The 16,579-nt window shown below is 51.0% G+C and overlaps 3 protein-coding genes across 3 annotated transcripts; 2 read left to right on the top strand and 1 right to left on the bottom strand.

The window, feature by feature from the left end:
- Positions 1–3,486: 3,486 nt before the first annotated feature.
- TrAtP1_001691 (uncharacterized protein) lies at positions 3,487–7,564 on the bottom strand. Its single transcript, XM_066111103.1, has 5 exons — positions 6,232–7,564; positions 5,850–6,159; positions 5,728–5,786; positions 5,093–5,669; positions 3,487–5,027 (listed from the first exon to the last, which is right to left on the bottom strand). Exons 1-5 carry the CDS (start codon positions 6,332–6,334, stop codon positions 4,403–4,405), a joined length of 1,674 nt encoding a protein of 557 aa, XP_065967176.1. The 5' UTR covers positions 6,335–7,564; the 3' UTR covers positions 3,487–4,402.
- Positions 7,565–9,776: 2,212 nt separating this feature from the next.
- Positions 9,777–10,172, top strand: TrAtP1_001690 (uncharacterized protein; the record flags this gene model as incomplete). Its single annotated transcript, XM_066111102.1, has 1 exon — positions 9,777–10,172. One exon carries the CDS (start codon positions 9,777–9,779, stop codon positions 10,170–10,172), a length of 396 nt encoding a protein of 131 aa, XP_065967175.1.
- Positions 10,173–12,743: 2,571 nt separating this feature from the next.
- On the top strand, positions 12,744–12,987 carry TrAtP1_001689 (uncharacterized protein; the record flags this gene model as incomplete). The annotated part of the gene is made up of 2 exons (XM_014085878.2): positions 12,744–12,874; positions 12,939–12,987. The coding sequence occupies 2 exons, from the start codon at positions 12,744–12,746 to the stop codon at positions 12,985–12,987; spliced, it is 180 nt and encodes a 59-aa protein (XP_013941353.1).
- Between the last annotated feature and the right edge of the window lie 3,592 nt (positions 12,988–16,579).

Below are 16,579 nucleotides of genomic sequence, written 5' to 3'. Positions count from 1 at the left end.
CTAAGAGTGCCCGTATAGGGCAATAGATGGTGGTGCTAGCAGAGCACAGAGCAGTTGATAAGAGCACAGAGCAGCGCGATAGAGATCGAGGCCCCTCTCCCAGGCTGAACCAGCCGCCTGGCGCAAGTCCCCGCATTTCGACTGCCTCTCTCCTCTCGACTTTCTCTATTTCTCTTACTTCAAGTCTTCTCTAGCGGCCCAGCCACACAGCCATCACTTGTTTCTTCCGGTCTTTTTTATTCAGCCGAACAATAGCCTAGGCCCCTTGTTTGCGGAAACACAGGCGTTCATGCCAGGCTTGTGGTTCAATACAGCCCATTATACAGAGGAAGAGCAGTGACTTTTCGTGTCAGTGTAAATTCAACAGAGAGCCTCGGCTAGAAAAGAAAACAGCTTGGTAATATTACGGGGTACCTAGGTACAGGCAGATAGAGATGCCAACTCGATAACCAACGGCTCACGCACGTCCAAAGCGAGGATAACCTTGTCTCCACAGATGCGTTATTAGTCAGAGCACTACGTTTTACTTGGTGCTGCCATTGTGATTAGGCAGATAAACGGGAGTGCTGCTGGATTGACTCATTGGAGGAGCATTATCCGAAACTCCCTGACAAAGAACCGGGCATGTAATACACTATATGTTGTGCTACCTTGATGAGAATTTCTCCTTCCCGTTCTCTATACTACTAAACATCTCTGCCTGGTATTCCGGATCCAGCTATACATACGCCTATAAAGAAAGACTCAACCTTCATCCTTATCTACACCAGACAAAGCCGAGTGGATCACAGAGCACAGCAACTAACACAGAGTTGATGTCATACTGCCTACTTCCATGCACGTCCCGCGACGTCCACGTCCCTCGAAATCCTGCTGCCGTCCCCGTTGCCCCGTACTGTAGCATTTCCATCAAGCGCAGCGTACATACCGTAGACGCATTGTAAACATGGCAACCCGAATTGATCCAGGCCGCGCTACTGCCTGGTAGCTGGGACAGGGACTAGGTATAGGCCAAAGGAAACCCTGTCCTTTTCTGACATCTGCACGCCGCGTATTCATCCTCTGTGCTACCATGCCGCTCCTTGCTGAGCATCATTGCTGGCCGTCGAGTCCCCTGGAACTGGGGGCCGAAGCTGGCACCAGGCACAGGCAACCGCGGCAACGATATATTTCTTGTTGCTTCTTTTCTCCCATGTCTTGCCTGCTTAGCTGTCCGTCTGCATGGACTGCCGGGCGTGAATGCAGTTGACCCGGACCAACTTTTCATCCATCCCATGCTTGTTTGGAATGTCACAGCATAATCCTCCTTTTTTTTTTTTTTGTTGCCATTCAAGATGCATTTGCCTCCCTGGTGCCTACCATAAGCAGATATACATGCAATGTGCTCTTAACGCCTAGCTTGCGTACCTATTATACAAGGTACAGTTCGTAGTGGTGCACAGCCTGTACGAGGTGTAGGAAATCCATGTACCTAGGCAGTAGGTACTTGCGCGGTACAACCCATGCCTCATAAGCCCTTTGGTTGAGTCCCTTATCAACTCCCGTCAAATCGACTTCTCCATCTGCAAAGCTGACAGTTCCCTTGTCTATTCACAACCCCACAATTACCAATCGGAGATATTTTTCCCCCCCCCCGAAGAAAAAAAAAAGAAAAGAGAAATAACGAAAAGAAATAAAGGGTAGAAAATTCAATTTTAAAATTTTAAGGAGAAGATGACACCAATTTTGTTTCGATATGTGTACTTAGACACACGCATGCGCACACATCCCTACTTAAACCACAACCAAAGCCAAAGTATATAAGATATAGCAGTTTGGAGAGACAGAAGAAAAAGCCGACTAGTACTGCGGATTTCTCCAAAATAACTGTGGAATCGTTTCCGCGCTTTAGGTTTATGCAGACTCCAGGGCTAACTTAGTACGACTTGAATCTTACGTAGATGTTAGTTGCCGTGCAACTTGGTCTTGTTGCCAGATTAGTCGTAGTTTAGTTCTCCTTGCCCTGCTCTGCCGTCTCTGTCTCTGTCTCTGCCTCTCTCTCTGTTTTGGATTTCAAACAGTTAGTAATAAGGTAATTACTAGTTTATGGAGTAGGTATGTGTAATGACACCAACATGTACATGGATGCCAACGCGTAAGTAGGACTGCCTAGTAGTACTATTTGTTCTCACACACCACCTCACTTCGTCTCTCTCCTCGTCAAAGCCTGTTTCATTTCGCATCTACTCACACAATCACAATACTTTATGCAACTTTGCCACGGTACAGCCACCCACGCCTCCTACATACAGGTAGTGCCTTTCGGTCCCATCCCTTTGCTTGCATACCCAACTACTACCCCGTCCTCATACAGGCGCTAAAGTACGAACAATGCTACTAGTAGTAGGTACATATGTGGCTATACCCTCTCTCTTTTTATTCACCAAGTCCGCAACTGATACCCACCCACCCACTTAGCAAATCCGGGGTAAATGGACACACACGCGAGCATACCATACACCTACTCGTTTGTACCAGGTAGAACTACTTCTCCCACACATTCTAGCAATATTCCCATAGATCTCTCTTTGTCTCTTTCTCATACTTTTTCTCTTTCACTCCTCTTCTCCGTGGCCCCTCTCCTTTCCCCCCTTTTCTTCAACTTCACACCCCCCTCCCCCTTCCCTTCCCTTCCCCTTCCTCTTCCCTTCCTTCCGCTCGCCTCAGCCAACAGATCCCGTCCATCGTCTCTCACATCATACCACAAACTAGTCCGATACTATCCGCAGACCTATTAATATCCGCCCGTCAAATACCGCTCGCAGGGTACCAGCTAATAAAGGTATCATCATGCTTCCATAAAGTATTCGTGGTAATAGGGGTGTTATGTTATCAACTCCATTCTTGTCCCGATAATAGGGAACAGTACCTAAGCAGTTAATATTGCTATCAAACACATACATGTCCCTGCACACCTCAGGACAACTCACAAACACATCCAAGCAGAGTACCTACCAACCCATGCCGTCCCATGCTGCCAACTAGGTATTCCACGCCTCACGTTAGCGCGCGCTCATAGACGCACACTCACGCGCCTTCTTTCACACCATCTCCTGTTCTTGGGGGAAGGGCCCCCATCTCTGCATGGTGGCAGCCCAACCTACGACCTGACCCTATGCCGTCACCCAGCTTCTATACATGTAGCTCCGGCCATGCCTAGACGTCCCGATTGGCTCGCTGCTTGTTCAAACCATTTTCCCCGTCCGTGTGGCTTCCTCCTTCTTCTCCACTACTCCTAGTCTCCTCACTCGTTCTCTCTCCTGGTCAAATCGTCCATCTCGCGTCTCACCTAGTCAGGCACCAGGATCAGGCCCTTCTCTGGAACTACTGCAGAACCCACGGGGCCGCCCAATACCGAAAGGCTCACCTTCACCGCAAAGACTGAAAAGTCAGATTGCCACCTCGGAATTCTCTTGAATTTGTCAAGTGTGTGGCTAAAACCAATGTGTATCTAGTGTGTACAATACGTGCTACCTAGCCCGCACCCAATATTCCAAACGAAAGTCCGTAGTTACCATCATTAAACACCTCTGGTCGAAAGTATTCCATTGCCCCCCCCTATCCTATCATATCCCGCCCCATGCTATCCTGTCTTACCCCGTCGTGCCTCGTCCCGGTCCATTCATCTCCAGCCGACCAATCAACCAACCGTACGGCCAGCTTCCAAAGCCCAGTTCCAGTTTCCAAGGCCTGGTATTCCATGTCCGATATCCCGTTCCAAATGCCTAATATCCAATATCCAGTATCCTAAAACCCTGTGTCGTATTCCCGATAAAACCATAAGCCCAACCCATGTCCTTGGTCTTCAAGTTCCACACCGGCCTGATCCGAGTCTCCCGATCCATCCATCCATCCTCAGACAAGTGGCTGCCGCACAGCTGTGTCCTTGTTCGTCCCCAACAAAAAGTGAAAAAAAAAATTTGGTAAAAGAAGGAAGAAAAAAATAAATCCCGGCTGTGGGTAAGTCCTCCTGAAAAAAAAAAAATTGCTCCGTTCCTTGTGTATCCCAGAGCTCCGATATCCTTCTAATGTGTCCAAAATTGTGTGCCCAGGTAATGCATACATCAAACCCCAAAACAATAAAATAAAAATAAAAATTTAAGATAAAACGAGGGAGGCGAATCTGTTGAAAATGGAGAGATAAAGCCTCTCGGGGCGTCGCTAAATCCGATTAAAACCATGGCTTGCCAACTCAAAACACGCTTGTTTTGGTTGATTGCTGAAAACATAAAAAATTGATTATACCAATTTGTGAAAATAAAATAAAAATGCGGATATCGTCTCGAAGTTGTGAGGCCATCTCGAAGAATGAGATTGATGTCGAGGATCCCAAAAAAAAAAAAACATCTTAAACTGCAAAACTCTAAACGCTTTCTTCGTCATCGTAATCGTGCATAGGAGGGGCTTGGGGGCTCTCTGTAATTTGAGAGCTAAGATAGGCGCCGGCAATGGTGACCAGGCCGCTGAACCACCAAGCGAGGCCGGAATAACCAGATTGCAGGCCCATGGCGTAGAGGAAGCCAGAAAGAGTAGGGCCAAGAGCTCTGCACAAGCTTGCTGTAGAAGCCGCGACGCCATTGATCGTCCCGAGAACCTGCTTAGATGGGGCCGAATTTGCCAGGAGGATTGCGTTGCTGGGGTACGCCATTGTCGAAAATGTGCACTTCCAGATGACCAAGAAATAGATGGCAGGCATTCTCAGGCTCTCCGGGAGGAGTACCACATAAGGCGTGACAAAGTACAGCGCAAAGTAGGAGAAAGCAATGAGGCGGAAGAGGCGAAGAGGTCCGAGTCGGCGGGTGATGGGCGTCACGATCAGATAGTTGGACAGCAACGAATAAAAGCCCTGAATGGAGATGATGACACCAATGGCCTTTGTGTCAAGACCGAATCCGTTTACAAACTTGAATGGGAGCTCGAGGATTGGCTCCTTGGGAGGAGCAGTGCTCAGAAAAACCGGGAAGAGCTGATCGTACGTGATGGTGTGGCTAGCAAACCAAATTAGCATCTCGGCATGACATGGGCCTTGTTAGGTAGGACAGCATAAGCTTACAATGCAAGAATGCCATATGAAATAATGTTCATCACGACTGGCTTGGTGAAAACATTGGTGGGCTGATCAGGCTGCATCTCGGGTGATTCGGTGGTGGAAATGGTCTGGCGCTCCGCGTTCTCCTGAGAAGAAATCCGGGGCGACGTCTCTCGGCTTCGGTAATCTGGCAGTCGCTCTCTGCCACGAGAAATCTCAGTCGCATCAGAACTAGAAAGGGTATCATATCCGGCAAGCTTGTTGTTGCTGAGAAGGCTTTGCTTTTCGTGCTTATCGGCTCGACCGTAATTGAACTTGCCAAACAGTGAAGCAATTCGGTCACCGAGTTCGCGACCGCGATCCTTCTCACCCTTCTTGGCAAGATGAGTCTCGTCCAAAAACAGAATCCCCACGACGACACCAAAAAGAACCATTACTGCGCTAAAGAGGTTAGGCAAGAGGTATGGGTAGTGGTCCCAGATTGAGCCGCGGGGAAAGTAGTCGGGATAGCTGATACAGGGTCGAGCCAGAGCACCACCAATCATGGGGCCAATGATTGACCCGATGCACCAAACCATGGGCATGATAGTATAAGCGCGAGCTGTAGAGCACTCTGGTTAGCATGGCTTTCATCGGTAACATACTGAGAATAGACGTACGTTGATGCTCCTTAACTGTCACGAGCTCAGCCACGGTGGTCTGCAACACGCCGATGTTTCTAAGAACAAGGTTAGGAATCGGACAAAATCACACAAAAAGGTCGTGAAAAGGAAGCTCATACCCGTTGAGAAGACCACCCATTGCTCTCGCAAAGAGAGCAACGGGCAAGCTGGGAGCGAATCCAAAAATGAGTACGCTGATAGCAGTACCAATGAGACCGCTGAGCAGAACAGGCTTTCGTCCAATCTTGTCGCTCAACTTTCCCCACATGACACCGGTTGCGAATTCGGCCAGAGTGAATGCGGAAGTAACCATGCCAGCGTAGACGGCGATTTTGTTCGGATCCGCAGTGATTTTGAAGTCTTCAATCATGTAGTAAATGTAAGGGAAGATGGACATGAACGCAATTGGTTCACACAATCTGCAGCAGGCTATACAATCACCAGGATTAATCGCGGTGCGCTTTCAAGGTAGGGCCCGAGACAGAATATACTAGTACTTACCAAGCACAAACATCTGCTGAGCAGGGAATGCCGGCAGCTGCTCCTCGCGCCGAGTGGCAGAGCTGCCACGCCGAGGGCGAGCCACGGAATTTGACCTCCGCATGCTGGGCCGGTTTTCTGCCTCGAGTGGCTTGAGAAAGCGGGATTGTTGCTTAGCCGGGAGAAACGGGATAAGCTGTTAAAAGCTACCAGCCGAGCAACAAAGTTTACGAAGCTCGTATCTAGCGTGTACGGACGCACACACAAAGACTCGGTGGCGTTGGCGATGGTGAGTTTTCGGCTTTGAGATACCGGGTGAAGCTGATTGATGTTGATGGGCGAAAGACGATGTTGTTACAGGCCAGGACGTTGACCAGGTAGTGTGTGTATGGGCGGCGGCGACAAAAACAGGGCTGCGGATATATACTGTATGGCAATGCCCTCCAATGCACAACAGACGAAAGTAAAGCAAAGACTGGAAGGTAGAATGGGTATCCAAGATGCAGGCTTGTGAATAGAATCCGCGAAAGAAAGAAGGAGAGGATGTCCGGTGAAGGCGAGAGGTATATGTAGGAGGTAGTAGACGAAGTCTTGGAATACAACCAGGAGACTCGGGAGGCTATCCCGGGGCTTATAAGCTCCAAAAGCATTGTCCCGCTAACGTCGACGAGCGGTGACATGCGCCGAGGAACGATGAGCCACCTACAGTAAAACAGAGTTGGAAGGCTAGTAGCCCAGGCGTTTCCGCCTCGTGCAGGCATTCAGGCCCCCAGCAAGGGTAATTTTTCAACGAGTGGGCTCGGGGTACCGCCTTTGAGGCTGTCTCTCGAGTCCGAGTCAGCGGCGCGAGCTACAGGTACAAATCGAGTACCTCGATCTTAGGGAGGGAGGGGCGTCTCTAAAAATGGCTCCTCCCTGCACGCTCCCAAGGTGGTGTGGCTCTCACTCTTTGACAGGCATGCCTAGCAAGGCGAAGACCAGGGCCAGGATCTGTGTTTAAGACCCAACCAGCAGGGGGGGGTTGCATAGTGGGGAGAAGGATGGATGGCGATGATGATGCTGGAATCGACAAGTCCCAGCATTACCAGGAGTGTCATGTTCTGAGGGGTGGATGAAAATACTGAATCCTTCGGATAGGAAGGAATAAGAGAGATTGTGCTGGAAAACGGCGAATTCGCACAAAATGGAGATATGGAGGAGATAAAGAAAAGGCCGGGGAGGCAGAGGGTGAGAAAGGGAGGGGGGGGGAAGGAAGGAAGGAAAGAATGAATGAAATCTCTTGCCAGACGCGGTTGGCGACAACAGCTGATGCTTTTTTTTTTTTTTTTTTTTTTTTTTTTTTTTTTTCCTTTTTGCAGAGCGTTGAGGCAGGTGCACGCCAGCTAGTTCGCCGTATGCACACCGTATTTTTCAGGCCACAACTTGCGTAGTCCCCAAAATCCAAACGGCAGCAGCAAAAATCAAAATCAACCCATCGACCTACAATTGAGGACTCAAATGCCGGCGGGACTTCCCGACTCTGTTGCAGTCCGTTGCCAGCACCAACTGTTGCGAGAACTGATGAGATTGCGGTTACGTTGCTGGCTGATATTTTCTTGCAGCGCCTTATAACAAAGCCGCCTCCAGGCTCCGAGGGGTGTACGAGCAATAGGGGGTGGAGCGGTCGCAGGGACAACAAAGTAAGTGTAGTACAATTTTGCATCAGGTACAAGCAGTGACCGGACAATTATAGCAGCGGCTAGCTGGGTGACCGTTCGCTCGTTAACTGACAGTAGCGGCTTCGCTACCGTTTTCTACTGATGCCGTCTGTGCCTGTTCAAGGCAATAGTGGCTCTTTTCTTTATTCAATCGAGCCAACGATTGGCCAAGAGCAGACGATTTGGGGCGTTCCCTTACTTCACACGGTCAAGTGATTCGTGTGCGTCGTTGTCGGTCGACAGGCCATCACTCTCTCGTGACAAATCGACCGGATGGTTGCAGAGGTCGTACCGGCGGCTGTGGGTAGCCATTAATTGCTATATTAATATATTTTATTGACAAGCTTAGCAGACACGCCTCTCCTCGTCATCGTTATAGGCCATGGTCCGATGCGGGCCACCACAGCACCGGAGATCTCTTGTCCGGGAGTTGGCACAACACACGCTTAATATGACCCTGCATACGATATGCTCAAACATCATCTGTGCTCTTCAATGGTCTAGCAATGGACCAGCTGAATCTTTTTTTTTTTTCTTTCCTTTTTTTTTTTTTTTTTTTACCCTTAACGCCGAGAGATTGCAGAATTCGTCAGCAGGCAGAGGCGAGAGACATGCAGAAACGCCTCTGCACCGCACCACTCATTATTGTGTAGACCGCTACAGAAAGCGCCTCTTGGGCCTATTTCCAGGTGTGCTCAGCATCTGATGTACTAGCCTAGCAGGCATGTCTCATGTAAGGTAAGTACGAAGTAGACGCAAAGTTATGTATGTGCATCCTCGGGCTGCAAGCTAGTCCTAGCAGTACGACTGATGCCGCCTAGAAGCATCCCGCGTTCCTCTTGCTCGGCTGCCGTGTCTCCCAGCAGGCGGCTAAAGTTAGCTGACCGCCGTCGCACTCTTTTCTTCCATGGCCGCAGGTAAACTCGCTTACTTGTAGGGAGGCAGCAAAGTGTGGTGCAGCTCCTGCTGTTCCCCTGGTGCCGTAAAATGCGCCATGGCGCTGTGGTATCTCAGGAGCATATGGCTAACATGTCTTAGCCCTTATGGTAGGTACGAGGCCGCCATGCGTTGGCTCGGCCCGTTGGACGCCTTGCAATACTAAGAAAATATCTGTCCAACCTCACGGTAGACACCGATCCTATTTTCGACCACTACTGTACACTAGCAGCTCGTGCCATCAACCACTAGCTAACCAACGGCGACCGGTGTGGCGGCAGCTGCATGTAAGTCGACCTTCTTACCAGTGGACATGCTACATGTACAAGGACCTAAGAAGGTGGGTGGATGTCTGGTGTGTGACGTACGGGCTCAAGTATATGTGCTCCGTACCGGCGGTAAGGTGCTAATGCTAATTACCCACGCTTAACAGGTACTCTAATTGGCATTTCAGCCTTCGGTGGTGTTGTAGTACGGTGTACAGAGGAGCATCGCAGCCTGGTCGAGACTCACCACACGGCCTGTGTGGGGCCGGTGAAGCTGTATGTCTCGTCACAATCCTGTCTCGCCAGATATACAGGGTGCAGCGAACAGAGGGGAAACCCGAAATGGGAGGGAAAACAAAGAGTTGTAGACAAGACCCGGTACCCTGCTGAGATCCCTGCCTCTATTACGGATTATGTCAACTCTAAGAAAGGGCAACCAACGAGTGTGCAGCCTGCAAGCTGTGTGCTCTGCGGGCTCTGCGGGCTACTGCCGCGCTGGGGAGAGATGCACTTCTGGATGGGGCCATCTAGGTATCACAGCCAGCCAAAGAGGGCATTGGGCCATTACATCTCACCAACCGGCCATGTCCCGTCTCTCATGCTGCACGGCGCCTCCTGGTCATCAGCAAGGCATATCGCGCGTATCTGTGAAAGGAAACCGATTTGAATGGTCAATGGACCGCAGCTTAGCTCGACACGCCCGGTCGCAGACAGAACACATGATGCCATGGTGCGTATCAGTGCATACATATGCAGAGGAAAGAGACAGGCTCCTGTCAAGCACTCTTCTCAGCCTTCCTTTCTCCCCTCCCTCTCAAGCGACCCTGGCCCTCGTTTGGTCGTATTTTGCCAGTGCAGGCATGAGCCACCAGACGCCATTGGTCAGAACTGGAAGACTTCACATGGCATTTCAGCCCATATCCTCGACACGCAGCAAATCCATGATCTGACAATGTTGCTGCGGCTTCATGACATCGGAGGACCAGGCAGAGAAACGTCCAAGCAAACGCCCAACGGCAAAACGGCGTCAATATTCCCTCATTGTCTCCCGCGTACTTATTAATCACGTCGGGGTGTCATCCATCGTCCATTCCAAGGTTGCACAGTTTTGGACCTGCCACAGTAGAGTGCCCGAGGTCAGCTGACAGGCCTGCTGATCCAGCCAGCGGAATACCACCAGCGGTACACAGATTGAAAGGGAGCGCCAAAGGGAGCGCCAAAGGAAGCGCCATGCCCAATGGTGTATGCCAACTCGCAGCGCGGCCCAATTGTTACCTGCTCGTAGGAACCTATCTAGGGGCAATGGTTCCACGACATTTGCGAGAGAAAGTGGTTCGGCCACGCCGCTTTCCAAATTTGACTAGGGAGGGAACTGATGTCATTGTGGAAATTACTATGGCCGTGCGCAGCAAGCATTGTCGAACCGACGAGACTGGTCCGAGGGGGGAGGGAGAGAGCTGCGACAGGCTGCGTCAAGTCCGCCTGTATTTTCAGCTTCGTGCCTGTGTCCGTGCCCAACTTCCGCCCTGCACTCACCTCACAGGAGCCTCAATCTGCAATATGATGTAGGCGCAGGTTTGAGATTGTCGCATAAGAGTGGTGCCATAGTGTCCAGCCCACCTACCAGGTCTCCAGGAGCCAGCTCTGCGGGCACTCGGGTTCGGGGTATGCAGCGCCTATTGTCCCTGGTAAAAACCCAGCGAGCAACAGACGGTGAAGAAAAGAAGAAGGAGACAAAGAGAGGCAGGAAAAAAAATTTGGAGATCAGCAATGACCAATATCCCGATATGCTAGGCATTGCGAAAAACGCGCAGGCCACGTGGTGAGAAGGTTCCGACATGCGTGGGGATATTCTAAAAAAAAAAAAGAGAGAGAGAGATAACCCCAACTTTTTGTGTCAAAAGAGGGCCAGGTGGGAAAAAATGCTATTTGGAGCAGCTTTGCATTGCCCAACTACGCCCAAGGTCTCTCAGATGAGGCCCATTGCCTCCACACACCCCATTGTGATTGCCAAGACCTACCTTGCCGTCCGAGTCTTTTCTCAACGATGGTGATACCACTACGACCCGAAACTACCAGTTTGTACAGCCTATATTACTTATACGAGGGGCCGATGGCTCCGTCAGAGGGGTGCCTTGGCGCTACACTGGCTGCGGTGAGAGCACCCAGGAACTTTAATGCAGGCGAAAGCAGCGAAGGAGCTTCTCTCAGAATGTTTGGCTATTCTATCATGAAGAAAATCCATTGCCTTGAGTGGTCGAAATGAGGCTGGAATGAAGAATCTGGGCAGCAGACCTGGAGACTGCGTCCAATCAGCTACTGTACATGTTGTAGCCTCAAGCTCAAGCACGCCGACCAAATACCACAGCATTGGACGGGCGGCAGGGTTGCTCAATCCACCAGGGCCTTAGGCAGCTTGGCCCATGTCCGGGGACACGATGCCGGTGAACACTACCAGCACTACTAGCATTTTTAGTGGTTGGAGCTAAAAAGAAAAGAAACGGCGGTGATGTGTTTTGCGAGCTGTGACATTTCGTCAGAGCTCGTGAACAACTGCAGCAAGAGCCTGGTCAACCGGCACGAATCAGCGTCAAAGAACCAAGTCATGGCAAGCTAGCCGCCCAGCGATGAGCGGCTGTTTCGCAAAAGACATGTCGGATGCCGGTATACAGCAACACTATACACTACCACCTATCCAAATATCTACTGTAGCTATGGCCAACGAGCGCCACAGCAAGGAGAGAAAGGTCTGACCATCAGAGGGGGGTGTTCTTCCAACAGCGGTGCTAGTATATTGCATCTACCTACGAAGCGTCCACCACCATCGTCCCAGGATCAACCACCCTGGTTTCGATAGAGCTTTTGGACCAACGCTCCGGACCCAAGGTGACCAGCGGCACAGCTGCCGTAATACTAGCAGTACCTACTAGCTGCCGACTCCACAGCAAGAGGCTCTAAAGTTGTGTACTTGTTGTATACTTTACCATTCTCCTGGGGCGGGCCTCCACCGAACACACTCACACTGTCACCCAAGCTTCTCTCTTTTCTAGCGCCGCTAGGCTTTCGGGGCGCCAGCCCGGGACAGTGGGAGGCACAGACAAGGTTGGGCTTGCTAGAAGATGGGGGGGGCAAGGTGAATCCGCCGTTGTAGCCGCCAGTTCTATCGCCGTTCTTTGCGCGGCAATACTTGCGCCAACGCGGCGAGATAAGAGAACGAGATGAGACTGTTTTAGCATGGGAACTTGTTTCAAGCGCAGTGCGCGCTGATCTAAATATCAACAAAAAAAATCCACCAGTGTTGACCGGCTGCACGGGGTGCATACTGGTGATACCCTGTAAACTCCGTCCTTGATGATAATTGGCTACAGTCAACAGTATTTTGCTTACTGTAGGCTGCCCAATGTTACTCTAAGGCTACATATGTTTTGTTCTGTCTCTTCACCGAGCAAATCATACAAGGAGCTATTCAGAGGTGTCCATGGAGTATACGAGACACGGGCTGTGCTTATACATACTGGGCCGGTAGTACGCGGCGTCTATGAAGCAGTGGAGATTCATTCGTTGATGGCGGGGATGAGGAGTAGGTCACCGATAAAGGCATTACGTTGGACGGCGACTACCAGCATCAATCACCATGCTCATCAACCTCCCCCAGCGTGGCCATGGCCTCCCACGAGAGAGTCTCTTTGCTGCGCTACAGGCAAGCTTGGACCTTCAGCATCAAAGGGGGCACCCGGTGCCCAGATACGCGCCCCTTATTGCCCTGTTGGCGACCTGAGATACGGGGCACTGTTGGGTGGGAAACCCTTTACTTGTACGAAGTAGGTAGGCCTACTCTATTGCTGGTGCACACTTATACGGACGACAAGGCCGAGTAAGCCACTCACGGGGGGTCTCCCCTACCAGCTTTACTCATACTTCATGTCGCCGCATGTATGACATGCAGGATTGGGGAAGCCCAGATCAACGTGCGTGGCATGAAACCGCAACGTAATAAAAAAACAAAAGGAAACAAGAACGGAAAACAAAAAAACATCCCTAATAAGCAGGAGCGACAAGAGTTGGTGCAAATTCATTCTACGGCAATATACGCGCATCACGATGATGCTTGCCGCATGGGCCACGGGATCAATTTCTGGTCTCTCTCAGAACCCTTGCCACGGCTGACGGCGACTACGAATTTGCACACTTCGTACTAGCATGCTTGTTGAAGCGTCAGCACTGCTGCAATCACTCAATCAAGAGACTATCGCCACAACGGCGCTTCTGTGTCACCTCAAGAGGCACCGCATTGCCCAGGATCCAGATTCATCCTACCATTACTAGTAGAACTAGGGAGTAGGTACACCTGATATCGCTGCCGCCATTGGGTTGCTACTAACAGGCATGCAAAGGAACCCTTTCTTCGCACCACCCCTCTCCCCGTCTCTCCGTCTTCTCGACGTCTTTGCTTTTTTCGGATCGAGGGCTTAGGGCTCACCGCCAGATGGATTTGCCTTTTGACACATACTCCCCGTCGTGATCCTCATCGACTGATTTAGCAGATCCCATCTCTGGGCCCTGACTATCCCAGCCTAACACGCTCTCGCCAGATTTTCTTCGTGTCCAGCTCAGCACAGTGTCGTCATGGCCAACAGCTAGCGCAGGGACCACTGCCCAATGATTCAACGCACATCAGTGTTGCCAAGGGTATCGCAATTCGGGGAGCCCTTCCGTCATGCCGGCACACTGTTCACACATCCGGTTGAGCCAGTCCGCCTCCGCCGGCGCAGTTAAACGACGACGGCCTTCGGAAAGGAGCTTCTACAGAAGGGGCGGTAGAAACTCTGAAAAAAAAAATATGCCATCACTTAGCCGTAGCGCCGCATGGTGCCCCTCCCGCGGAAGTTGGGTTCGATGCTGACGCTTCTGATTGGCAAGAGCGGATGGAGGGAAAAAGGGGAACAGCCTAGATGGATCCATCGACCTGGCGACCGGATTCTTTTCATCTTTTGCCTAGCATGTCACTCAAATTCCAGCCGTTTCAGAATCGCCTGCCTAGCAGTAAACCGGCTGACCGGGTCGCGGTCCCCCCCCTTAGGGCTACTCCTGTTTGTCAGAGCTTCTCCAGTCCTTCTAAAGGCCGGCGCGGCCTTGTTGCCACGCTACCTCAGGGCAAACCTGTTGTTGAAAATTTTTTATCGCATATATACATACCTACTCGTACATACTTGTACATACCCATGCCGTGCGCCATCCAGTCCCAGATTGATTACCAACATCCTGGCATCCAATCTAAGGGACAATGAGCAGTGCCGAGCGTCCAACCGGCAAGGGGGGGTGCAGCGGTAAAGGAGACGAGCCCTTCTCTCGCCGCCTCTCTCTCAGCTTCCGACTGTAGGGAGCAAGAGAGCCCATGCACGCATAAGGTACATGTACTCCGCACCGAGACGAGAAATTGCTATGCTGCGTGGGCGGATGTCCGGGTACCAGAGGGTAGGCGCCAATCTGCGCGTGCGGCTGAGCGACGCTTCACCTGCTTGTGGTCTTTTTTTGCTTGGGTCGCATCATGCGAAATCCATCTCCTGCTTGTATCAGGCATGGATCTATCTGGCTTCAAACGTACGATTTGCGTTAGTCCACACCGAGAAAGACCCGCTCCATGAGATGGAGAGGTACTCGGAGCTTGTTAGTCTGCTAAGCTTCAAACTTGCCCCTTCGCCACCTTGGAAGCAAATGAAGCGGCGTGGGGTCTTTTTTCTTCCCTTTGCTTTCTTTTTCTTCTCGAAACCTTCGAAGAGTGGGCGCACTTGCCTGGAACTGGACCTAGGGCGCAAACTACGGCGCTCCGTTTGGGCTGAAAAAGCTGCTAGCAAGACGCGAAGGCGCTCCAGTCGGTGAACCCACCCCCCCGGGGAACTCAGCCGTTGGGCTCCGGGCGAATGAGGTGGTCAAGGCGATTGATTGCCTTTATTGGCGCTAGGCGTCGGCCGATACGGCTGCGATTCCAACCAGCCGTGCGCTTGATGTGTGTGGCTTGATCGCCGAATCTGAAGGTCTGGTATTTGCAAAGGTCATTGGCGTGTAGCGTGCTTGACGCTTGATGTGCGAGAGAGAGTGTGTGTCACATGGCCCTCCTCGTGCTACCAGGAGACGCAAGTTGCATAAGCATGCCAGTGATGGAGCGGCATTTGTTCATTTATTGACTAGCTGCATGGCCACCAATCGCCAAGACTAGGTATATTCTTCTGCTATGGGGAAGGAAAGCAGTGCGTTGGCATGGATGTTGGGCATATGTGCATGCGTCATGTTGCACAGTAGTATTTTGTTGTCAGAATTGTCCGGATAAGATGCTTTTTTCTGATATATGTCGACAAACCTATATTAGAAACTCATACGCCCTATCAACGTCTCGGCATCGGTGGGATAAGCTGAGCAACAATTCGCGACGAAGATGATGATAACTCCGAGAGTTTTTTTTTTTGGCGAGCCGCATCCGATCCGATATTTCTAATCATATAAACAATGTATCAATCAGCCTTGTAGTCGATCAGGGCCTCGGTTATAACGCTTGTTGCGGTGGCAGTCAGTACTAACAGTATCAACAGGAACTGCTGCATTTTGCGGACCTCAGGTCTGATGGCTCCGATCTCTGCATACCACTACTTGCGCCGGTGTGGCTGTGGGGTGTGAATATACGAAATGATGTTTACTGCAATCATACTGGCGGTCTGAGGTTACGTTTAATTTCGAAACACATACGCCGATGCATGCGGTGGGCTGATAATCGGTATACTGCTACATATCTGCGTTGTTGCGGCCGTAGGTCTAGGCTTCACGCAGTAGCATTGCAAGACTGCCTTAGCTAGGCGAATAATGCTGCCCAAATGCGCAAAGAGATGAGATGCAGTCGAGCGCTTCGCAGCTGTACAAGTACCTAGCACAGAAAAAGGGTTATTCCTCTGCTCAACCAGATAACGCACACGGGACTATCAGCAATAGTGTGTTACTAGCGATATACACCGAAGGAATTATTTATCCGGGGATGGAATTGTGTTTCTAATCCTCGAGGCTTAGAGATCCACAACTGGCTGGCTATACAGCGAGCGACTTGCTCATCTCGCTGCCGCTGAGGTCCTTGTACATACCACCGATTCTGCCTGTGCCCAAAAGGCCGCGAAGGATTTCGCCTAGACATGGACCACCAACAGGAACGGAACTCTGTGGCTGTACTGTACAGTACTTCGTAAAAGTGCTTGGCCGCCTGCAAGCCCTCGACCATTTTCAGAAACGCTCGGTTGTCGAGAGATCGACCGCCAATGCACTTTGCTTGTATGACTGGTCGCGGGCGTATAGACGCAAAGAGGGTCCCTTGTCGACGGAGAAGGCAGGGGTAGGCAATGCTAGACAAAGGCTGGCGAACTGGGTTGTATCCTGGCCCTTGCGACCTTGTCCCATTACGGAGTCACTTACTTGTAAACCTCCTCGCCT

The sequence above is a fragment of the Trichoderma atroviride genome, chromosome 1, assembly GCF_020647795.1.
Source record: "Trichoderma atroviride chromosome 1, complete sequence".
NCBI lineage: Eukaryota > Fungi > Ascomycota > Sordariomycetes > Hypocreales > Hypocreaceae > Trichoderma > Trichoderma atroviride.
This window is presented reverse-complemented; position numbering and strand designations above follow the sequence as displayed.

Excerpts from the sequence above, each read along its gene's own strand:
- TrAtP1_001691 (XM_066111103.1), bottom strand. The coding sequence starts at position 6,334 with ATGCGGAGGTCAAATTCCGTGGCTCGCCCTCGGCGTGGCAGCTCTGCC. Across the intron at positions 6,160-6,231 it reads TCAGCAGATGTTTGTGCTTG|CCTGCTGCAGATTGTGTGAA; the intron begins GTAAGTACTAGT and ends GTGATTGTATAG. Across the intron at positions 5,670-5,727 it reads GACAGTTAAGGAGCATCAAC|CTCGCGCTTATACTATCATG; the intron begins GTACGTCTATTC and ends AGTGCTCTACAG.